The sequence below is a fragment of the Lipomyces oligophaga genome (assembly GCF_038497815.1).
Source record: "Lipomyces oligophaga strain CBS 7107 unplaced genomic scaffold V1516scaffold_1, whole genome shotgun sequence".
NCBI classification, from domain to species: Eukaryota; Fungi; Ascomycota; class Lipomycetes; order Lipomycetales; family Lipomycetaceae; genus Lipomyces; species [Lipomyces] oligophaga.
This window is the reverse complement of record NW_027117785.1, coordinates 2,227,863-2,246,338: the sequence shown is the minus strand read 5'-3', so window position 1 is coordinate 2,246,338 and position 18,476 is coordinate 2,227,863. Positions and strand designations below refer to the sequence as shown.

At 44.3% G+C, this 18,476-nt stretch overlaps 7 protein-coding genes across 7 annotated transcripts; 3 read left to right on the top strand and 4 right to left on the bottom strand.

Annotated features, from left to right (window-relative positions):
* Window positions 1-70: 70 nt before the first annotated feature.
* V1516DRAFT_689097 (P-loop containing nucleoside triphosphate hydrolase protein) lies at window positions 71-3,916 on the top strand. The gene is made up of 2 exons (XM_066923802.1): window positions 71-483; window positions 530-3,916. The coding sequence occupies exons 1-2, from the start codon at window positions 177-179 to the stop codon at window positions 3,619-3,621; spliced, it is 3,399 nt and encodes a 1,132-aa protein (XP_066780354.1). The 5' UTR covers window positions 71-176; the 3' UTR covers window positions 3,622-3,916.
* A 99-nt stretch (window positions 3,917-4,015) lies between these two features.
* V1516DRAFT_669604 (Imidazoleglycerol-phosphate dehydratase-domain-containing protein) lies at window positions 4,016-4,927 on the top strand. Its single transcript, XM_066921208.1, has 2 exons — window positions 4,016-4,344; window positions 4,406-4,927. The coding sequence occupies exons 1-2, from the start codon at window positions 4,056-4,058 to the stop codon at window positions 4,804-4,806; spliced, it is 690 nt and encodes a 229-aa protein (XP_066780353.1). The 5' UTR covers window positions 4,016-4,055; the 3' UTR covers window positions 4,807-4,927.
* Window positions 4,928-4,988: 61 nt separating this feature from the next.
* V1516DRAFT_662239 (uncharacterized protein) lies at window positions 4,989-6,323 on the top strand (the record flags this gene model as incomplete). The annotated part of the gene is made up of 1 exon (XM_066920431.1): window positions 4,989-6,323. The coding sequence occupies one exon, from the start codon at window positions 4,989-4,991 to the stop codon at window positions 6,321-6,323; it is 1,335 nt and encodes a 444-aa protein (XP_066780352.1).
* A 964-nt stretch (window positions 6,324-7,287) lies between these two features.
* V1516DRAFT_662238 (10 TM acyl transferase domain found in Cas1p-domain-containing protein) lies at window positions 7,288-10,066 on the bottom strand (the record flags this gene model as incomplete). Its single annotated transcript, XM_066920430.1, has 2 exons — window positions 7,288-9,872; window positions 9,943-10,066. The coding sequence occupies 2 exons, from the start codon at window positions 10,064-10,066 to the stop codon at window positions 7,288-7,290; spliced, it is 2,709 nt and encodes a 902-aa protein (XP_066780351.1).
* A 1,768-nt stretch (window positions 10,067-11,834) lies between these two features.
* Window positions 11,835-13,224, bottom strand: V1516DRAFT_669599 (fatty acid desaturase-domain-containing protein). The gene has a single exon (XM_066921207.1). It carries the CDS (start codon window positions 13,090-13,092, stop codon window positions 11,893-11,895), a length of 1,200 nt encoding a protein of 399 aa, XP_066780350.1. The 5' UTR covers window positions 13,093-13,224; the 3' UTR covers window positions 11,835-11,892.
* A 1,342-nt stretch (window positions 13,225-14,566) lies between these two features.
* Window positions 14,567-16,508, bottom strand: V1516DRAFT_632795 (major facilitator superfamily domain-containing protein). Its single transcript, XM_066919973.1, has 2 exons — window positions 16,036-16,508; window positions 14,567-15,973 (listed from the first exon to the last, which is right to left on the bottom strand). Exons 1-2 carry the CDS (start codon window positions 16,408-16,410, stop codon window positions 14,660-14,662), a joined length of 1,689 nt encoding a protein of 562 aa, XP_066780349.1. The 5' UTR covers window positions 16,411-16,508; the 3' UTR covers window positions 14,567-14,659.
* V1516DRAFT_669590 (origin recognition complex subunit 5 C-terminus-domain-containing protein) lies at window positions 16,509-18,352 on the bottom strand (the record flags this gene model as incomplete). The annotated part of the gene is made up of 5 exons (XM_066921206.1): window positions 16,509-16,824; window positions 16,887-16,997; window positions 17,044-17,703; window positions 17,779-18,168; window positions 18,238-18,352. Coding segments are annotated over 5 exons (1,444 nt in total), but the record flags the coding sequence as incomplete, so codon positions are not given.
* Between the last annotated feature and the right edge of the window lie 124 nt (window positions 18,353-18,476).

Here is an 18,476-nt window from a genome sequence, read left to right as displayed (position 1 = left end):
CATATCACGTGATTACGAGTAAAGACGCGTCTATGTAAACATGCATAAAATAATAATTATTCGGTTTTCAATTATGTAGATATATATATACCTTTTAATAGATATTTATATGACTATACAATAGAAGTACGATATCATATTTTAAATCGACTTGTTAGTAATGTCATATCTACGGAATGAATCGATTGCCTCTGAACAATTTTGAAGTTCACAAACATTGGCTACTGACCACTCGAGCACAATATCCAACCACGGCCGATGTTCCAGTTTCTATCGCGACAAATCAAGCAGCTAGTGGTGTTATAGATATGTCATCGCGTCTGTCGTCCTTGCCTTCTGTCCCAGAAACTATGAAAATACCGAGGCCCTTACTTTCTATTGCGAGACCGACATCGACTGCAACGCCCGTACGATCAAAGATCCAGAATACAACAGTGCCGATGGCACTATCTATTTCGGATCACAATAAATTGAATCTGTCAAGTGAGTATTCCGCAATCGGCTGCAGGTTATTTATACTGATTGGTAGCCATTACTACACCATCCGCGGCGATCAAGAGTCAGGAAATAGCCGCTAGCGCATGCACGATTGATCTGATTAGTGATGACGAGGAAAACCTAGACGATCTAATAGACTTAGCGATCGACCATGATGCTTCACGACGGTTTAGTGGCTCGCCGAGGAAGTCTCCCAGTAAGCGGTCCAGATTCATGCCGCCAGATTTGACACGCGAGTCTTCTCACATGTCTCCAAAAATATCTGGGCAAGTATCAACCAGTCAAACACCTCACAGCGGTAAATTCACGAGCGAGTCGAACAAACATATGGCCCTCAAAACAGATCCGGAAATCGATGGTGAATCGCAAGTACCAGATAGCCATCCATTACCGAACGGTGATTTTACTCGGATTCCAGATTCGGAGCTAGATGATGAGGAATATGCTGATTTCGATGACGATGAAGTATTTGAGGAATTACAGTGCAACAATGGATCTATTTCTACTTCTCACAAGAAATCTTTCACATTACCGTCAGGTTCAAGTAATAGACTCGCAACGTTTTCGGTTCAATCTGTTTCCGAACCAACCGCCTATTCGCATCTGTCACAGCATAGTAAAGTACAAGATTTGTCAACACTTTCACGGAATGAACTAATACTCGAATGTCTGACACTAGCTCGGCAACGGATGGAATTGATGGAGCAGCGCATATCGATTGCGGAAAACGAAAGCTTCTCGTCTCAGGAGAAAATTTTGCAATGGACCCATATAGTATCACAATACAGTCGGATTGACAAGCTGTGGAAACAAGGCGATGCTTTGTTGAGACACGGCGAGCCGAACAATTTTGCTAAGACTACTCCTACTGCATCAGAACTTGAATCTGCTCTTAACAGGCGGGAATTAGATTCACTTCCGGCTCCAGAAATTATTGATTCCTTAGATTCTAAAATTGGTTATACTTCTACAACTGGATTTGATACCAAGAATGGATTTGAGTCCAAGCAGAGATCTGATTCATTAGAGTCGGCGCTTAGATATGATAGCCGACAAAACTTTACGACTATAGATTCTATAGATCAGTCCTACACACTGGGGGACATATTTCCCACTGCGGAAGAAGAATCCGAGTGTATAGATATCCGAGATGATTATTTTGAAGAGAACAGTCGAGCACTTAGTTTAGTGGATCCGGTTGTAGTTGAAGACGAATACTATGATATTGATGACGAAGAGGAAGATTTAACTGTTGTCTTATCTGAAAATGTTACTGATTCAAGTCTAGTCGAGAATCCGGCCAAAAAAATGACGCATTCTGCAATATACGATAAGAACGAGCCACAGAAGGCATTTCCATGGTCACAGGAGGTGTGCTCAGTATTAACTAATGTATTCAAGCTCTCTGGTTTCCGACACAATCAGCTTGAAGCGATAAATGCAACGCTTTCAGGTAAAGATGTGTTTGTTTTGATGCCGACCGGCGGAGGCAAATCGCTCTGCTATCAGCTTCCTGCGTTGATATATAGTGGGCGTACAAAAGGGACCACAATTGTGATTTCACCTTTGATTTCGCTGATGCAAGACCAAGTTGAGCACTTGGTTTCTAAGAACATACGGGCGGCGATGATCAATTCGCGCGGTGACGCAGCCGAACGAAGACAAGTTCTACAGCTGTTCCAGTCCGGACAGTTATCGCTGCTGTACATTTCGCCCGAGATGCTTAACACAAGTCAGCAAATCCGACGGGTTGTTTCAGAGCTGAACCAAGCGGGGAAGCTCGCGAGGATTGTGATAGATGAAGCGCACTGCGTGAGTTCGTGGGGTCATGATTTCCGACCAGATTATAAAGAGCTGGGTTATTTTAAGACCGAATATCCAAACGTGCCTATGATGGCGCTCACTGCTACAGCGAATGACCGCGTCCAGCTTGATATTAAGCATAATTTGAAGATGGCAAATTGCGATTTTTTCAAGCAGAGTTTCAACCGTCCGAATCTGATGTACGAAGTGCGCGAAAAGGGGAGAGATGTGATCGAACAAATCGCCGAGATGATGAATGCTAAGTATAAGGGCCGATCTGGGATCATTTATTGTCATTCGAAAAACTCGTGTGAGCAAACAGCTGAGAAGTTGCAGCAATTTGGGTTACGAGTTACGTATTATCATGCAGGAATGGACGCCGAAGAGCGACTGAAAGTACAGAATAATTGGCAGAACGGACGGTACCAGGCGATATGTGCAACAATTGCGTTTGGTATGGGGATAGACAAAGCGGATGTACGATTCGTGGTGCATTACACGATTCCGCGAAACCTAGAAGGATATTATCAAGAGACTGGACGGGCCGGAAGGGACGGGCAACTCTCAGAGTGCATATTGTATTATGCATACCGAGATGCAACGTCGATGATGTCGTTGATAGACAGGGACAAAGAAATCGATTTCCAAACGCGGGAAAAGCAGAGATCGTTTTTAAAACAGGTTGTGCAGTACTGCGAAAACCAAACAGATTGTCGTAGATTGCAAGTTTTACGGTATTTCAACGAAACTTTCGATCCAGCACAGTGCCGTGGTCATTGCGACAATTGTTTAAATGCGAAGAAGAGTGAGTTCGAAGTCAGGGATGTAACGGAGATCACAAAAGACATTCTACGGGTTGTGCGCGAGCTGCAATCTGAAAACGTGACGATGTTGTATTGCATGGACGTGTTTCGCGGGTCGAAAACAGTGAAAATCCAAACTGCTGGCCACGACATGATCCAAGGTTACGGGGCCGGCCAAGGTCTGAATCGGACTGATGTGGAGCGAATTTTTCATCATCTGGTCACCGACGATGCGCTAAAAGAGTCGTCTATCGTAAATAGCGCCGGTTTTGCGTCGTCGTATCTGCGAATCGGCGGTCAGGCAAACTTATTTCTAGCAGGAAATAAGCGCTTGCTGCTTCCATTTCAAAAGTCAAGACATAAGAAATCAAAATCATCTATAACTGCCACAAGCAGTAAAGTTGCTTCCAAGGTGAAAACAAAACCTAAATCAAAGGCTGTGAAGAGCGGGTATTCATATTCGAATGGAAAGAAGAGATTTATTCCTTCTCGAGTTCGTAGGACAAAGGCATATTAGTTTCATTATACCAAGCTATCTAATCTGCTTTAAAATTTTCATTTTCATTTTCATTTTCATTTGCATTAAATATTTTATATTCTATATCAACTAATATTATAATATGTTAAAACTAATCGGGCAAACAAAGAGTGGAAATCATTATCAGATAGGAGCGAAAGACATGATGGCTAAGATTCAACATATTTGTTCAGTTGAACTATGCATTGAGGATCATCATTTTGATTTCATAGGAAGCACTTACTATTAAAATATTACGGAGCGACAAATATCAGACATATTTAAAACGATTTCTAGAATTCAAAATCTACCGAAAAAAAGTCGAAGTGAAAAGTTTTATGTTCCTCGAAACACGTGATTGCGATAAGATGGTACATTAGACTAGACAAGTGCTATACTGTAGAAAAACCCATTCTCTACTATATAAAATAATAATGGCCGAAACAACAGAGAGAAGGGTGGCTGCCATCAAACGCAATACAAATGAGACCAAGATTCGAGTTCAATTATCGATTGATGGCGGACCGCTACCTGAGTTTGTCGAGAATTCAACGAGCAATGGAGCTGTAGAAGACGACAAGACGACCGAGCATGCGACTCAAAAGTCTACTAGTCAAGAGATCGTTATTAACACAGGTGTCGGGTTTTATGATCATATGTTGCATGCATTGGCAAAACACGCGGGTTGGAGTTTGAACATCTTCTGCAATGGAGATCTCCATAGTAAGTCGTTTCTTGATAAATATCAAGAAAATTATACTAGACTCCTTCTAACGATCTCCAGTCGACGATCATCACACTACGGAAGACTGTGCCATTGCACTTGGAATGGCATTTAAGCAAGCTCTTGGGAAAATTGTTGGCGTTAAGCGCTTTGGATACGCCTACGCTCCACTTGACGAGGCACTTTCTCGAGCAGTTGTCGATCTTTCAGGTCGTGCTTACGCAGCTACCGATCTTGGTTTAACCCGAGAGAAGCTTGGTGCTTTGTCGTGCGAGATGCTCCCCCATATTTTGCGCAGTTTCTCAAATGCTGCTGAAATCACTATTCATGTTGACTGTATCCGCGGCGAGAACGACCATCATCGAGCAGAATCTGCATTTAAGGCACTCGCCATCGCTCTCCGCGAAGCGACCTCAAAGACTGGTCGGAATGAGATTCCAAGCACGAAAGGTGTTCTGTAATTATATATATATGTATTATGCATATGTGTATGTATATACATATTTATTCGAGATATCACGTGAATTCCTTGTAGTATAGAAGATTTAATATTGTTGAATAATTATACAAATTCAATTAGCTAATTCACTCACTCAATAACAATGATAATAATAGAATACAGGATTCAAATAATTGCTGGATAATGCGTCCAAATTACTCCAAATTCAAGCTTCCTCCTCGGCAGCCCTGGCCAATAGCTAGACCTCATGGCTCTACACAACCATCTCAAAAACCATTACGAGTACTGGCATCTATTTTACAACCTGCTCTCTCTAACAGAATTAATCTCGATAGGAAACAAAGAACTGTTTTGGATGTTGTTGATACAGAGAATATTCGTAATTCGAACGAGGTTATTAGACGATTGAAGAATGAATATACTATTCTATATGATTTATTGTCTGGATCCAGAGGGCTTTTTGACTCCATATTTGGAAGAAATACAAAACTTTCGCATCGAGATCCAGTTCATAATGTTATTCAATCATCCAGTCTCCAGAATCTGTCGCAATTGAAGTCTACTGTTGATGTTGTTTCATTTACGAGCCATCAGTTAAAGAGCGATCGCAGCGACCCTATTCAATACTGTAACGAGCTGGAACTGTTGCAAAAAGTGCATCCTCTTCTGACTCCCCACACCGGAACTGTTTTTTTCAGTTGGACATATGATCCATCAATTTCCCGCTTGCTGTTTCCTGCAGAGTCGATGTCCTCGTGCAAGGATTTCATATCTGACAAACCATTTCCAAATCAACTAATTGACAAATTACTCTCTGATCTGCCCAATCATGTTGAGTCTGTTAAACAATCAGTCACGGATCTTCATTCACCGTCCTCAAATGCTACCACTGAAGGCGACATTGACATCGATCTAGCAGACGAAGACTTTCTAGATTTACTCATCCGACCGGCTGAATCCCCATTCACTCATATCGACGCGATTGAAGCGAAACTCAGAGACTTTTACAAACTTGGAATCACTTCACTCGAGCTACGGCGACGGCTTATGAACGTACTTATCTTTGCATACACTGAGAAGCTCGAAACAAATTCTAGAGCACTCTCATCTACCGGCGACTTGCGGGCTCCAAAATTTGAGCAACGGAAATACCAAATCTCAGACATTCAGTTACAGGTCGGTTTAGAATTAAACAAATCGCTTACTAATGATCTGGGAATTTTTCCAAATCTCCCGTCTCAGTCTTTCACTACCGGAATTTCTCCAAGTGCACCATCATTCTTGGAATTGGCCACGAAATATAGATTACCAGCTCAGAAAGCAATTGTACAGACAGTACATACCATTCGGAAAAGAGATCTGTTAGACATTTGGTATTTGTCGCCAACCTATCGGCATCTATCTCAGCAGCAATTCCAGATGATTCGGAACCGGCTGTCTCCGGTTGTCAAATCAGAACACTCAGATACGATTTCATTTATCTTAGAGTCTTGCATTTATTCTTTGACGAAATTGTAATCTTATTTAAGTAAGGCGCTTTTGAGTTAGACGAGGGTGTGCCAAAAAATTAAAATAACTGATCTAAGATTCAATGGCCACTAATTTCGTCATCGAACTGCATTTCGGAGATGTAAGATTTAACTTTTCAATCTCATTGAACAAATCTAATTCGAACTATTTATATTTTTGTATATTTCTATGCGCTTTGTTAAAGCAAATTGCACAAATTGCTGCGGTACATTGACTTGCTTTGACATGACTTGGGCAAGATTCTGGCTCTGTTTGCGGATTTCTTTTGAACATTTTATCATAGGGCTGTCGTATTTTGAAGGGATTGTTCAGTACACCTCATGAGGTACGATGCTACATGTCACTAATACGCCTGTTGAAGAGAAAATTTGAGCGCAGTCACTGGCACTTGCATTACTCTTCTAGTCAGGATCAAAACGGAACCTCTCCTCGCGAGAATATTTCATTCTGGCCATCATACATAGTTGCATAGTTTTGATCATGACATCCACAATTAATTTTAATGCCGACAACTGGAAACCTAACTTTTCCGCTCGGAAAGCACTTTGCGATGTGTCAAAATTATATTTCACCGGCCTGATGTGGATCATAATTTTCGGCGGATCCAGCAAGTAACTGGGCGAATGCTTTATGCATGGAGCACTGTCAATGTCAAACGTACTGTTTGAAAGTTGATATCTTTGTATTTGTCACAGGAACGGAATGAACAAGTTAGATATAGTGTACACGCCGAAGGAGAAGTTCGTATGCAAGATCATATGCTGTTGCATTTCTGCCAATTTTCGCTGCTAGTGAAAATATTTCAAATGCTGCTGTGCTTGTCACAAGGAACATTTACATATATTGTTTTGAATATGACGTGATACTATCGAGTTTTAACTCATATTCAGATAAATAAATTAAAAATAAAGAACTACAACACGTATGATAAATAATACATATATTACTAAACCTACTTTGAATAAGCAGTGATAACATTCAACACCCACATCGCCATTCCAATTGACAGCAACCGCAGCCGCAAGTCGCCCATTTGGTTCCATGTCGCTTCGAAGGAAGGGTGCGCCAATAACTCGCTAATGATTTTATTTGTCCGCTCAAGCACGTCACCCGTGGTTGTGTCGTTTCCATTGCTCGCAAACACACCGTCCTTCTCGAGATCTGAGTTGGCTGCATTATCGATAACGGGCTTTCCAGAAGAAGCTTCGCCATCGGTAGTGACTCCGGCTTGTGCCATTGCGTCAACCGTACGAGACTCATCTGTCGTCAGATCTCTACTCTCAACTGTCACATCGCTTGTTTTTTCCTCCAAACCAACAGGTTCAGTCACAGGCAGTAAAGACTCTTGGTCTTGGTCTTGCTTCAACGTAGACACATCCGTCTTTACAGCCTTCGCGGCAGCTGATCCACTACCCTCAGGCGAATTTCGTTTTATGCCACTCACAATTAAGGAGGTCAACGTGCCAGTGGCCTCTGAAGTGACATTCGAAGCAAACAAAAACAACGGCGTCATGATCAAGAAGTTCAGTAGTCGGTGGCTCGACCCGACAACTTCAAGGATACCTCGAGTGTCGGCTGCCATCCAAATGTGAAACTGCAGAGTAAACGTTTCAAGCGAACAGGTACCAACCCATGCAAATGCAGCCGAGTAGGTGTTCCGTAGTGTCGAGTTCGCATTTCGCAGAAATAGAAACCCTAGAATTGGAATAAAAGAAATAAATGGGTGAAACTTGTTGTACACAGGCTTTGCTTCCCATCGTGCCTGCATAATTTGGTATAGAACTAGCCCGACCCCAGACCCTACTAGCACGCCGATTCGCACATTTGGCCACATCGGGTGATTGCGCAGGCTGAGCTCCGAAAACTTGATCGATAGCAAGCCTCCTAACATACCAATATAGACAATATAGATATCTAGTAACACGCGGAATCGCCACTCACGAAGGTCCCAGGTAATGAAAAACAAGTGCTGCAAAATAAACCAAATCGATTCTAGAATTCCGGGAGTCGCAATTATAATATGCGCGAACACAGCTGAAAAAACAATCTTTGAGCAGACAAACACGGTATCCTTGTTGCGCGATGATTTCACTCGCATTGTAGCATAGACAATCAAAAACCAGAAACTGGAGAGCGGTGCGAAATAATAGAACAAATAATCGGTATTCATAATATACGCAAGGAAACACGACAACAAATTCAATCGAACTAAGACATTAGCCACTCGTTTCAGCGAGAAGTCGCCCTTCTTGTAGAAAAACACTGTATGACCGTATCCAGTCATAAATAAATATGCGGCAACCATGACACGGATATACTTGTAAATAGGCAAGACTTTTGAGGCTCCAGTGATATGGTAAATTAAAACCATGATCTGCATCCAGCCCTTCCACTCGTTACTCTGATCTCGGCCCATGAATCCTTGCTCGGTCGTGGATCGACGGATCGTCAAAGCGCCTAGAATGATTGAGAGAAGAGTCATAATAACGAAATTAGAGGTCCAAAACTGCTTCGCAGCCTTGTTGAAAAGTGAGGTACGATCAGAAAGAAAGCAATAGGCAAGAACTGTGCTGAACATAAGGCTACCGGTAATGACTGGACCAGACGTGGGTGCGTCGCGCCAGATTCGAGGTGACGAGAGCATACCAGAAGACTTGATGTAGAAACCGGGAATGATGATCAAACAAAACGCGAGGATTAAAACCTGGGAAAGATTAGGAAGAGGATATCGGTAGCAGCATGTCTTGTTGAACGGATATCCAGTTTCGGCCATAATCTTTTGATTGCACCGCATGTTAATCAACAGATTCGCCTTTGCACGAGCCACAGCCTCAGTGGAGTGAATGCCACTTTCATCGAAACTTGAAGGAATCGTCATCATTTCGTTGAATGCAGTTGGAATGAGAACGTTACGCTGCTGGGAAATCCATTTCAAATAATTGTTCATGTAAGACACCTCTGCTCGGAGAATGGTTGATGTACGTGCCTCGTCGAGACGTTCCCAATCTGGCACAACAATCGGCAGCACAAAGGGTACTGTATAATACGATGCGCACGACTTCAACGTCTCAACAATCAAATCGGTATTTGTCTTCCAGAGACTTGCACCGTCATCGCCGAGATATCGTGAATACCAAAGTCCGCTGCCGACAACGATGTAGGAATTCGGTTTACGCGACTCGGTCGGGTTGTTGCATGTGTCTAGGGTCGTGACGATCGAAGAATTCAGATAAGGATCCCACAGAAACCGAATAGAAATGCCATTATGAGCAAAGTTCACGTCGGTATGCTTCTTCTGGAGAACTTGCACATTGGGATCGATGAGTTTGACGGTCTCCCAAAACACCTGGCGCACGGTCGAGTCACCGGCGAAAATGATCTCCTGGCTCTCAAGACAGGAAGTGGCTTCTGCGGTTGAGTAGGAATGGAACAGACATCCTTCTGGCTGCCAATTGGACGGCGAGGTACTTTCGTCGCCCTCGTCGAGCCAGCTTCCGGAGGAAAGCAGTGATTTGCACTTGTATGAATCGAAAATATCTGTCGGTGTTAGTCGGGGGAACGCAAGAGAGAGGGGAGTTTCCAATTAGCAAAAGAACATAGGACGTACCAAACAACGCATAGCGATAGATCGCTAGAAACAAGACTAGAAATCCGTAGATCGTGAGCGTCCTATGCGGATGGTCTGTGAAAGCTCGCAAGTTCACGGGGAACGAGGATACGGGAGAAGACATGATTGTGCCTATGCAAGCAGCGCGTCTGCAAGAGATTGGTTGCTCAAGGGAAGGGAAAAATACGCGGATGTATCGTTAGTAAACGAGAAAGAGAACCAAAAAACAAAAAAAGATAAGTAGAGCCGGCAGACTGTTGACTGATTGGCAGGAACGCTAGACGGCACAGTAGAGAAAAAGAACAAGAGAATTCAGCCAGGTAGGGGCGATTGGCAACACTGAATGGTGTGCAACAAGCAGCAACACGCAGCGGCGGCAGCAATTCCAGCAGGAGCAGCAGTGGTAGCGTCGTTTGTGCGGCTTGTTTGTGCGGTACAGTTAAGGTTTAGCGAGGTAGATTTGAGAGGTGTTGATCTGAAAGAGATCTGACAGAGAGATTATAGAGGCACGAGAGGAGAGTCCAATACGAAAACCGAGTCCGGTGGAGCGTGGTGAGATGTGAAGCTAAATGGTGCAGCTCAGAATAACCACGGCAGGCACAGTAAGCTGCAACAAGAGAAACGTCGACCTGAAAGCTGAAAGCTGCACAGACGCGTCCGGAGCAGCGCAGCAGCAAGTACAATCGAGGGGGTAAAGGCACAAGACGCACAGTGGGAGGGCGCTGGGAGAGTGATAGGAGCGAAGCTTAAGAGGGTTGAGAGATCCACCAGAACGGAGCAGCCAACGAAAAAAGCCAATGAGGCCAGAGAGGAGGAAACCAAGGGTCCGTCCAACGAGCTCGGCACAGCAATGTCACACCGTGCAGACACAGACCCCGCGAAACGTGACAAGATGAGCGTGGATGTGCGAGACCCACGGAGCGAGATCTAAAAAGCGGACGAGGTGCACGATCGGCCGGATCCGCCGAATGGACGTGCTCGAGAAGTCGTAAAAGCTCAATAAACAAAAAGAATTAGCTGCGGCAAGACCGACACTGTTGCAGAAGCACTAGACTAAGAGGAAATCGATAAGAGCTGAGCGCGTGGAAGTTGTGATCTGGCGAGCTGGGCTGCGTGACACGTGCGTGAGTATGGAAAGAGTGTAGATAGAGCGAGCGCAGAAGACAAGCTGAGGCAAAGCGGGTACAACGAGGAATACGATCGGACGTACTGTATATTTACTTCCAGACAAACTGACAACAGCCTGTATTCAAGCTAAAAATCCGCTGGTCTGCTACCGAATCGACGATGTCCACGCAATCCAAAGAGAAGTGCGGCATACTGATAGTAGTAATTCAATTTTAACACGACTGCAGCGGTAGCCTACCGATCGACAACCTCGCTTGGGACAATCTGGATCAGGTTGGCTAAGCGGAAACCGGTTTAAACGCCCACTAGGCGTATAATCTAGACCGCTTGCAGCGTAGTTTTTGGACGCTGCTGCTTCGGCATTGCGCCAGAGAGGGCAAGCGTCAAGGGGGTGGCGTGCAATATGCAGAGGTGTGTACGATGTTTGTGCAGATATGCATCCTCTGGAAGGCCAACCCTTCTCAAGGTAGAACGCAGTTTTCACTACAAAGCCCTCGTTTCGGCAGGTCCGTAGACATCCACATATACCCGCAGGTGAGGTTGGTTCGACTACAAGATGAAGTAAGGAGATCGACTGGGCTAACTATAATTCGAAAATGAGCAAGATCGAATCACAGGCTCAGACGCAGCCAGCTTTGCAGCCAAGTCAAAGGCTAGAAAGCACACATCAAGCTGCATCCAGTTGATTTGCTGGATAGGCTAGATAAGCTAGATTGTTTGATTGAATCTGTGTCGGCTGTTGCATACCCAGGTCAATAAATGAAATATGGTTGTAAAATTCAGCTATTATATTATCCTCATATCTAGATGTGTATCATTGTATTAATTCGCCTTCTCTTTCAGCACGAGATGTTCCGGTTTAGGTCCATATCCATTTCCATTTCGGTACATCTTGACGCCCTCAGTGCCCTCAACAAACTGACACATACGAACCGCCCGCCATAGGGCAACAAACATGTTCGTCGTGTCACGACGGTAGTGTTTGCCCATGACTCTCTTAATGGCCTCAGTGGCCTCTTCGCCGTGGTAGAACGGAATGCGCGAAACGTAGTGGTGGGCAACGTGGGTCTCGATAATTTCGTGAAAAATATGGCGACCAACGAAGCCAAAGTCGCGGTCAATGGTAGCTGCTGCACCTCGCGCAAAGTTCCACTCGGCAGCGTCGTAATGAGGTAAGCAAGGATCCGTATGTTGGAGATAAGTAATGAAGACCAACCAATGGTTGACCCAGAGGTATGGGATGAAGTAGAATAGAATATAGTTTGCCCAGCCAAAGTTGTGGATGGCAAGATACGACAAATATCCAGCGCAGAGCATGCCAACGTCAGAAACAATGACATCCCAAAAGTCCTTGGGATCAAACATAGGCGCAACCGGGTTGAAATGCGACATGTACCACTTGCTCGCACCGTTGTACTTCTGGCCAGTAACATTAATGGCAAGATAGGTAGGCCAGCCAAACAGCTGCTGGACTACAAGCCAGTAGAGCGAGATAATGGGCGCTTCCTCGGCAAGCTCAAGAATCTCGCGAGACTGCAGGTAGCGTTCCTGGTCCTTTGGAACAAAGACCATGTCCCGCTGGAGATGGCCAGTCGCCTTGTGGTGCTTAGAATGGGTGATTCTCCAGGAGTGGTAAGGCACGAACAGCGCCGAGTGTAGAATCCAACCAGTAATATCATTGACGAGACGCGAGGGCGAAAAGGCTCCGTGGCCGCATTCGTGCGCGAGAACCCAGATGCCGGTACCAAACAGGCCCTGCACAATAGTGTAGAGCGTCCAGGCAACGAAACGGAGACCGACCGAAGGCAGCAGCTGGATTTTGGTTCCAAGGTAGAACACCGCGGCAATGCAGGCTAAGTCGCGCGCGACGTACGAGTAGGAACGTAAATAAGACCGCTCGTAGCAGCGCTTGGGAATGGCATCGAGAATGTCCTTGATGGTGAAGTCTGGCGGGGTGAAATCCTGACCATAGGTATCTTTGTAGACCTGGGTCGTAGTTGTCGTGGTAGTTGTGGAAGCCATTTTAGCGACGGACAATTGGAAGCTGGCAGTTACCTGCTACGAGGAAAGACTGCACAGAAGTTGCAGAGACCGGAAGAAATGAATAGAGACAGAGAGGACTCAATTGAGAGCTACTGAAAGGAAAGGGAGAAGAGAAAAACTGGGCGAGACCTTTTCATTAAGAGTGGGACAACAGTCGTTTTTGGAGTTGCGGGTGGTGTGAAAGACCGAGGGGTCAACCGTCAAAGTTTTGTTCTGTGCTATTTCCCTATTTTATGGCTTGTTACGTTACGCACTCATACTACTATGTCATACTACATTTCACTATTCTACTATTAAAATATAGATATAAAATATAATCTACATTGTCGAATAAAATCCACTCAAAATGAAAATACATCTCTTCAAAATTTCTCGGCGGTTGCCTCCCGTCGGCTTCCAGTCCCAACGGGCTCTGTTCAATCAGTCGCCAACTCTGACTGTTACAGCAATTTTTTTTGCCTGCGAATTCAGTCGCCACTATCAAAAACTTCTCTTTATTCCGTGCATTTCCGATCCCTCATTCTAATTGTTTCCTAGTTTAGCGAAATAGTCATACCATTGGTCGTTTCCGCTGCTGTTGCTGCGCTCGCCTCTGCCTCCTTGGCTTGCACGTTCCCCAGACAAAATCCATATCTCCACCGGGTCAGACTATCGGCTCACCCGCTGACTCAAACAACAATAAGCAGTTATGTAATTCTTTGTCTGCGACTCCCCAACATCAAATTTCTGTACCCGACAAGCCCCCAACAGCATCATGTGATGTGCTATCCCGGGTCGGCTGAACATCTGATAAGCTTGCTGCCGGCTGGATATCATGACCCCAGCTTTTCTTTTTGCTAGTGAACTGCAGTTACATTCGCTATTGGATAGAGCAGCTATACAGATACCACTTGTGAAATCGAGAATGTTCAGCTGGGTGTGTCGCTCTGAGAACCGGACTCACGACGCTATGTAGCATCAATTTGTAATGTCACATAATTAGTTGCCTTGCTGGCTATTACGCGTACACAGCTCGAATTGCGAGCTGCTTGTAGAATAGAACACGGTGCAAGGAGAAAACTCAGCGCGCTCTGTTCCCTTCGTGCACCGCTTGGGCATCGATGCGACTTCGCCCCTCAAGTTGCTCAGACAGAGCCAGTTGAGGAGAGAGCATTTGAGCATATCAACTATTCTAGGAGGGCGGTGCGGAACCTTATCGTGCTATCAGTAAAATCGAAAGCTGTCTAGATCTATGGAGGATACGGAACTATTAACTTGCCTGCATCCACTTGTTTGAGAATGGTATCTACATGTCCGAAGTCTTTGAAACTTGCAGCCAAAGATTAGGATCAGCTGTTTCCCACCAATAAAGTGGGGAAATTGGTGTCATGCTTATTTCGTCTTACAGCACCAAATCAAGACATATCCAAACATATAGATGTCAATAATCTTGCAGTCCTAACATCTTGTTTATCGTTTGATCTGTATACATTCTATTACTATGTATTTTATTGCAGTCAGCTGCTGTGTATATCTGCCAGCAGATCCAACCCACATGCAAAACTATCTAAACCATAATTTCATCCTCGGCGTTATGTAACATAGCCTTCATTTCGCCCTGCACAAGCTCGACATCGTCGCGCGCCTGCTGGACTTCCAATTTATACAACTCGATATTTTCGCCATCCATACTCGCAAGTCCGCGCAATTTTTGATTGCGCATCTTTTTCTCTCTATTGATGCAAAACAAAAACACCATCAATGCTGCGAAATCAACAACGTCAAATATTGATGTGGCGATGTATCCAATTTTATAATGAGGTGCTTCATATGTCGGAAACAGAACGAGTGGTAGCCATAGAATAAACGCAGAGCCCAAAGTATTTCCGACAGCCGTCAATAAACCTCGGAGTTCAGCATCATCCTGAAATGCTTCTGCAGCCCAGGTGATTAGAAGCGACCAAACCGGCTCGCCTAGGTAGCTTAGCATGTTTGCAAGAAATATCACCCAGACAGGTAGATACCAGATCGCGAGCAGAACCGAGCCCGTGAACCGAAACAGCGTCGCGAGAAACAGCCAGGGCCACCGCGCTTGAGTGCGGTCGGAGAAATTGGCAAACAAATATGCCGAAATAAATCCAATCGCATATCCAATCGACGGAATCATGTTGATTTGTTCCACCGAAAATCGGTTCAAAGATTTCAGCCAGAGATTAAAATACATGGTTGTTCCAGAAATCCAGAGCATAGTGTACGACACGAGAAATGGCCACGGCCGCCAACTGCAGCAAAACATGTCATAGAACCGGCGGAACGTCAGTCGTCGTGGCTCCTTCTTGCCCAAGGACTGCATTCGAATGATGCTAACTGCGCGCTCATGCTCATCCAACCAGCTAGCTCTGGTCGTCGTTGGAAAATCCGGAATTGCCGAAAAACCCCAGAGTGCGATCGGAACTCCTATAACGCCATCGACGACAAACATCCATCGCCAACCAGCTATGCCTCCCACTCCGTTTAAGGCGGCATATGCAGCAGCTTGGATCAGCCCCGACAGCACTCGTGCTACGTATCCTGCGCAATCGTAGACACCCATTCGTTTCGCCAGTTCATCGGGTCCGTACCAACTTCCGAGAATATATGCAAATCCAGGATATGACGACGACTCGAAAAGTCCTAATAGTAGTCGGATCACGTAAATCTGTTTCGCGCTCGTAACCAGCGCTAACAGCACTACTAGAAAAGACCAGATCAGTTCGCATGCGGGAATCCAGATCGATGGTCGGATTCGATTGATGATAACTTGTGACGGTGTCGAGCCTATTAAGTATCCAACAAAATAAAAAGAATGAAACAAATTCCGCTCTTGCCCTTGTAGATTCAGCTATCTCCAGTTAGCATATGAATAAATATGAAGCTTGAATCGAGCCAAGAAATGATTCGTACTTCCTCTTCCATCCCAGATACATATGCATTGCTCACATTACTTGAGTCAAGTGCTTTCAGTCCATAGGATAGCAGTGCATAAACCAATATATGACCGTCCAATTTCCGGATAAATCTCCGTTCGTTTGGCGGTTTCGCAAAGCTGTCCCACAGATTTCCTAGAAACGCCATCGCTTTCGAAGGAACAAAACCTGGAAGATCACCATATATATTTTCATTGCTGATTGAAAATGATAAGTTCGATTCGGACGCGTTATTTAATAAACCATCGCCATAGTCGTGATATCCATGATGTTCGTGATAGTGATTATCGTCGTCATAATTATTGCTATAGTTGTCATTATGGTCGTTCATTTCTACATTAGAGACCAACATGTGGCCAGCGTCTGCCGTATCTGCGATATAAACAACAGAAATGACTACTCCGTCCACTCGGTCTACTCATTCAATTGATCTTAAATAATTTTTAAACAATCCCATACTGAAATAGTAAACTCCTTGCCAACCCATGCGGAGAGATCAAGACTCTCCCAAGGATCCAGGGGTCACAACGCAGCCATAACTGCTCTATTTTGCTCTCTAATTATGTAATTTATGACAAATAACCAAGGGCAATAGACATCACGCTTTGAAGAATTGGTCAAGCGGAAGATTGATTTCCCGAGATATCTCCAACACTGTATTCCACCCTACATCAACTGACCACCGCGCTTTAGAGTCAAGTGCATCTGTTGTTGTTGAAGATGTTTTGTGTCGTGAAATCAGTCTCATGGCCGATAACGTAGCGATCTGACAATGGAATTAGATGTTAGGTACTAAACATCAAACTGCAGTACGTTCAGAAAACTTACCTGCGTCTGAATATCGATATTAGAGGTGATGTTCTCCGGAGCAATACATTTGAAAATCGCCAGAAACCGTTCATATTCAAATACCGACAGGGACAAGTGTCGCTTAGTTGCCTAGAAATTAGTAACTTTCTTTTACTGCTTCAAGTAAGCAATGTACCTTCTCAGGAGCTACCGACCGGGGTCGACGTTTACGTCGCTCTCTGATTCTGGAAAATAGCTGAACATCGAATTTGGGGTTATTGTAAGAGGCTAGATAGGCAGCACACAGTAGATATTTTGACAATTTCGGCATATCTTGATAATCCGATTTCATATTAATTTTGCGGTTACTGGCTGTATATGTGGTCGATTTCGTTGTGACAGAGTTACCAATTAAATCCTCCGATGCAAGTAAATGCTTGTTGGTGCTGTAGAGTTTGTACCAGGCCGTGCTCCCTAATTGTGCATTGATCTCGCCTGAGGCGACAGGACGAGCATAGACGGGGAATATCCGATACGCTATAGATTTCATTTGCAAGACATCGGACCCACAGAGTGAAAAAAAAGTATTAACAACGATACTGACAAAGGACGCCCACAGAGATAATAGTTGTTCATCTGAAATAGCGTGGGATGATGATGATCGGGAAGATTGAAAGGTGCAAGCTTGATCAAAGAGAATTGAAATGTTCTTGAGCGATTCGACGGAAAGTACAGCAACCATTTCAGGTTTTGTATAAGCAGGGAAATATATCTGTGGGAATACCGACGTTCGTACCTTCCGCGGTTCGTTTGTAGCGTTGGAGACGAGAATGAACGTGAGTACCGGTCGATTTAACTGACGATATTAACTTGGATATCAATTTACCAAAGAAACCGCTAAAATTACCGGTTATTTATGATATGTACGTACCATTTCTGCGATATCTGATATGAATTGGTAAAATGCCTCCATGTTTTCGCCCAACTGATCTATTCGATCGAGAACAATAAAGTGAGCTTGCTGAAGTGGACAAACATCCAGTAGATCATTGATCTGTTCAACGAAAGACGAAAAAGTTATGCAAGGAATCGAATAGTCGAGACCTTTTAGACCCTGCTTCAGATCATTGTCTCGATTCAACCATTGACTTCGAAGTGAAGCAGTGATCCGCTGCAGCAATGTTCGAACGGATGTGCATTCATCGACTGAAATCCACGTATGCGAGTATTTCGTGTTTTGCAGGAACTGCCGTAACACTGCGGTCTTTCCAGTCGCAGGCTGTCCATTAAGTGAAATAATAGGAGGATTGGTCATCGGGTCCTGGCTAATTAGTAAAATATATGATATTCAGATTATTGATCTGATCTGGTCTGATCTGGTTAAGCTTACTTCAGAGAGAAGAAGATTGAGAAGATTGAATTGGTGATATCTTGCTGGACATAATTTTGTCAGTTTTAGAATGCAATCCGTTGTCATCTCCATAGCTTGATGTTGAGGTGCCATATTATTACAATATATAGTAGAGATAAATGGATATAATTTATATATATATTTCCTTCAATATACAAGTCACATGATCCCGGGTAGTCGCGAAAATAAATCTCTGCTCGTCATTCTGAATATTATAC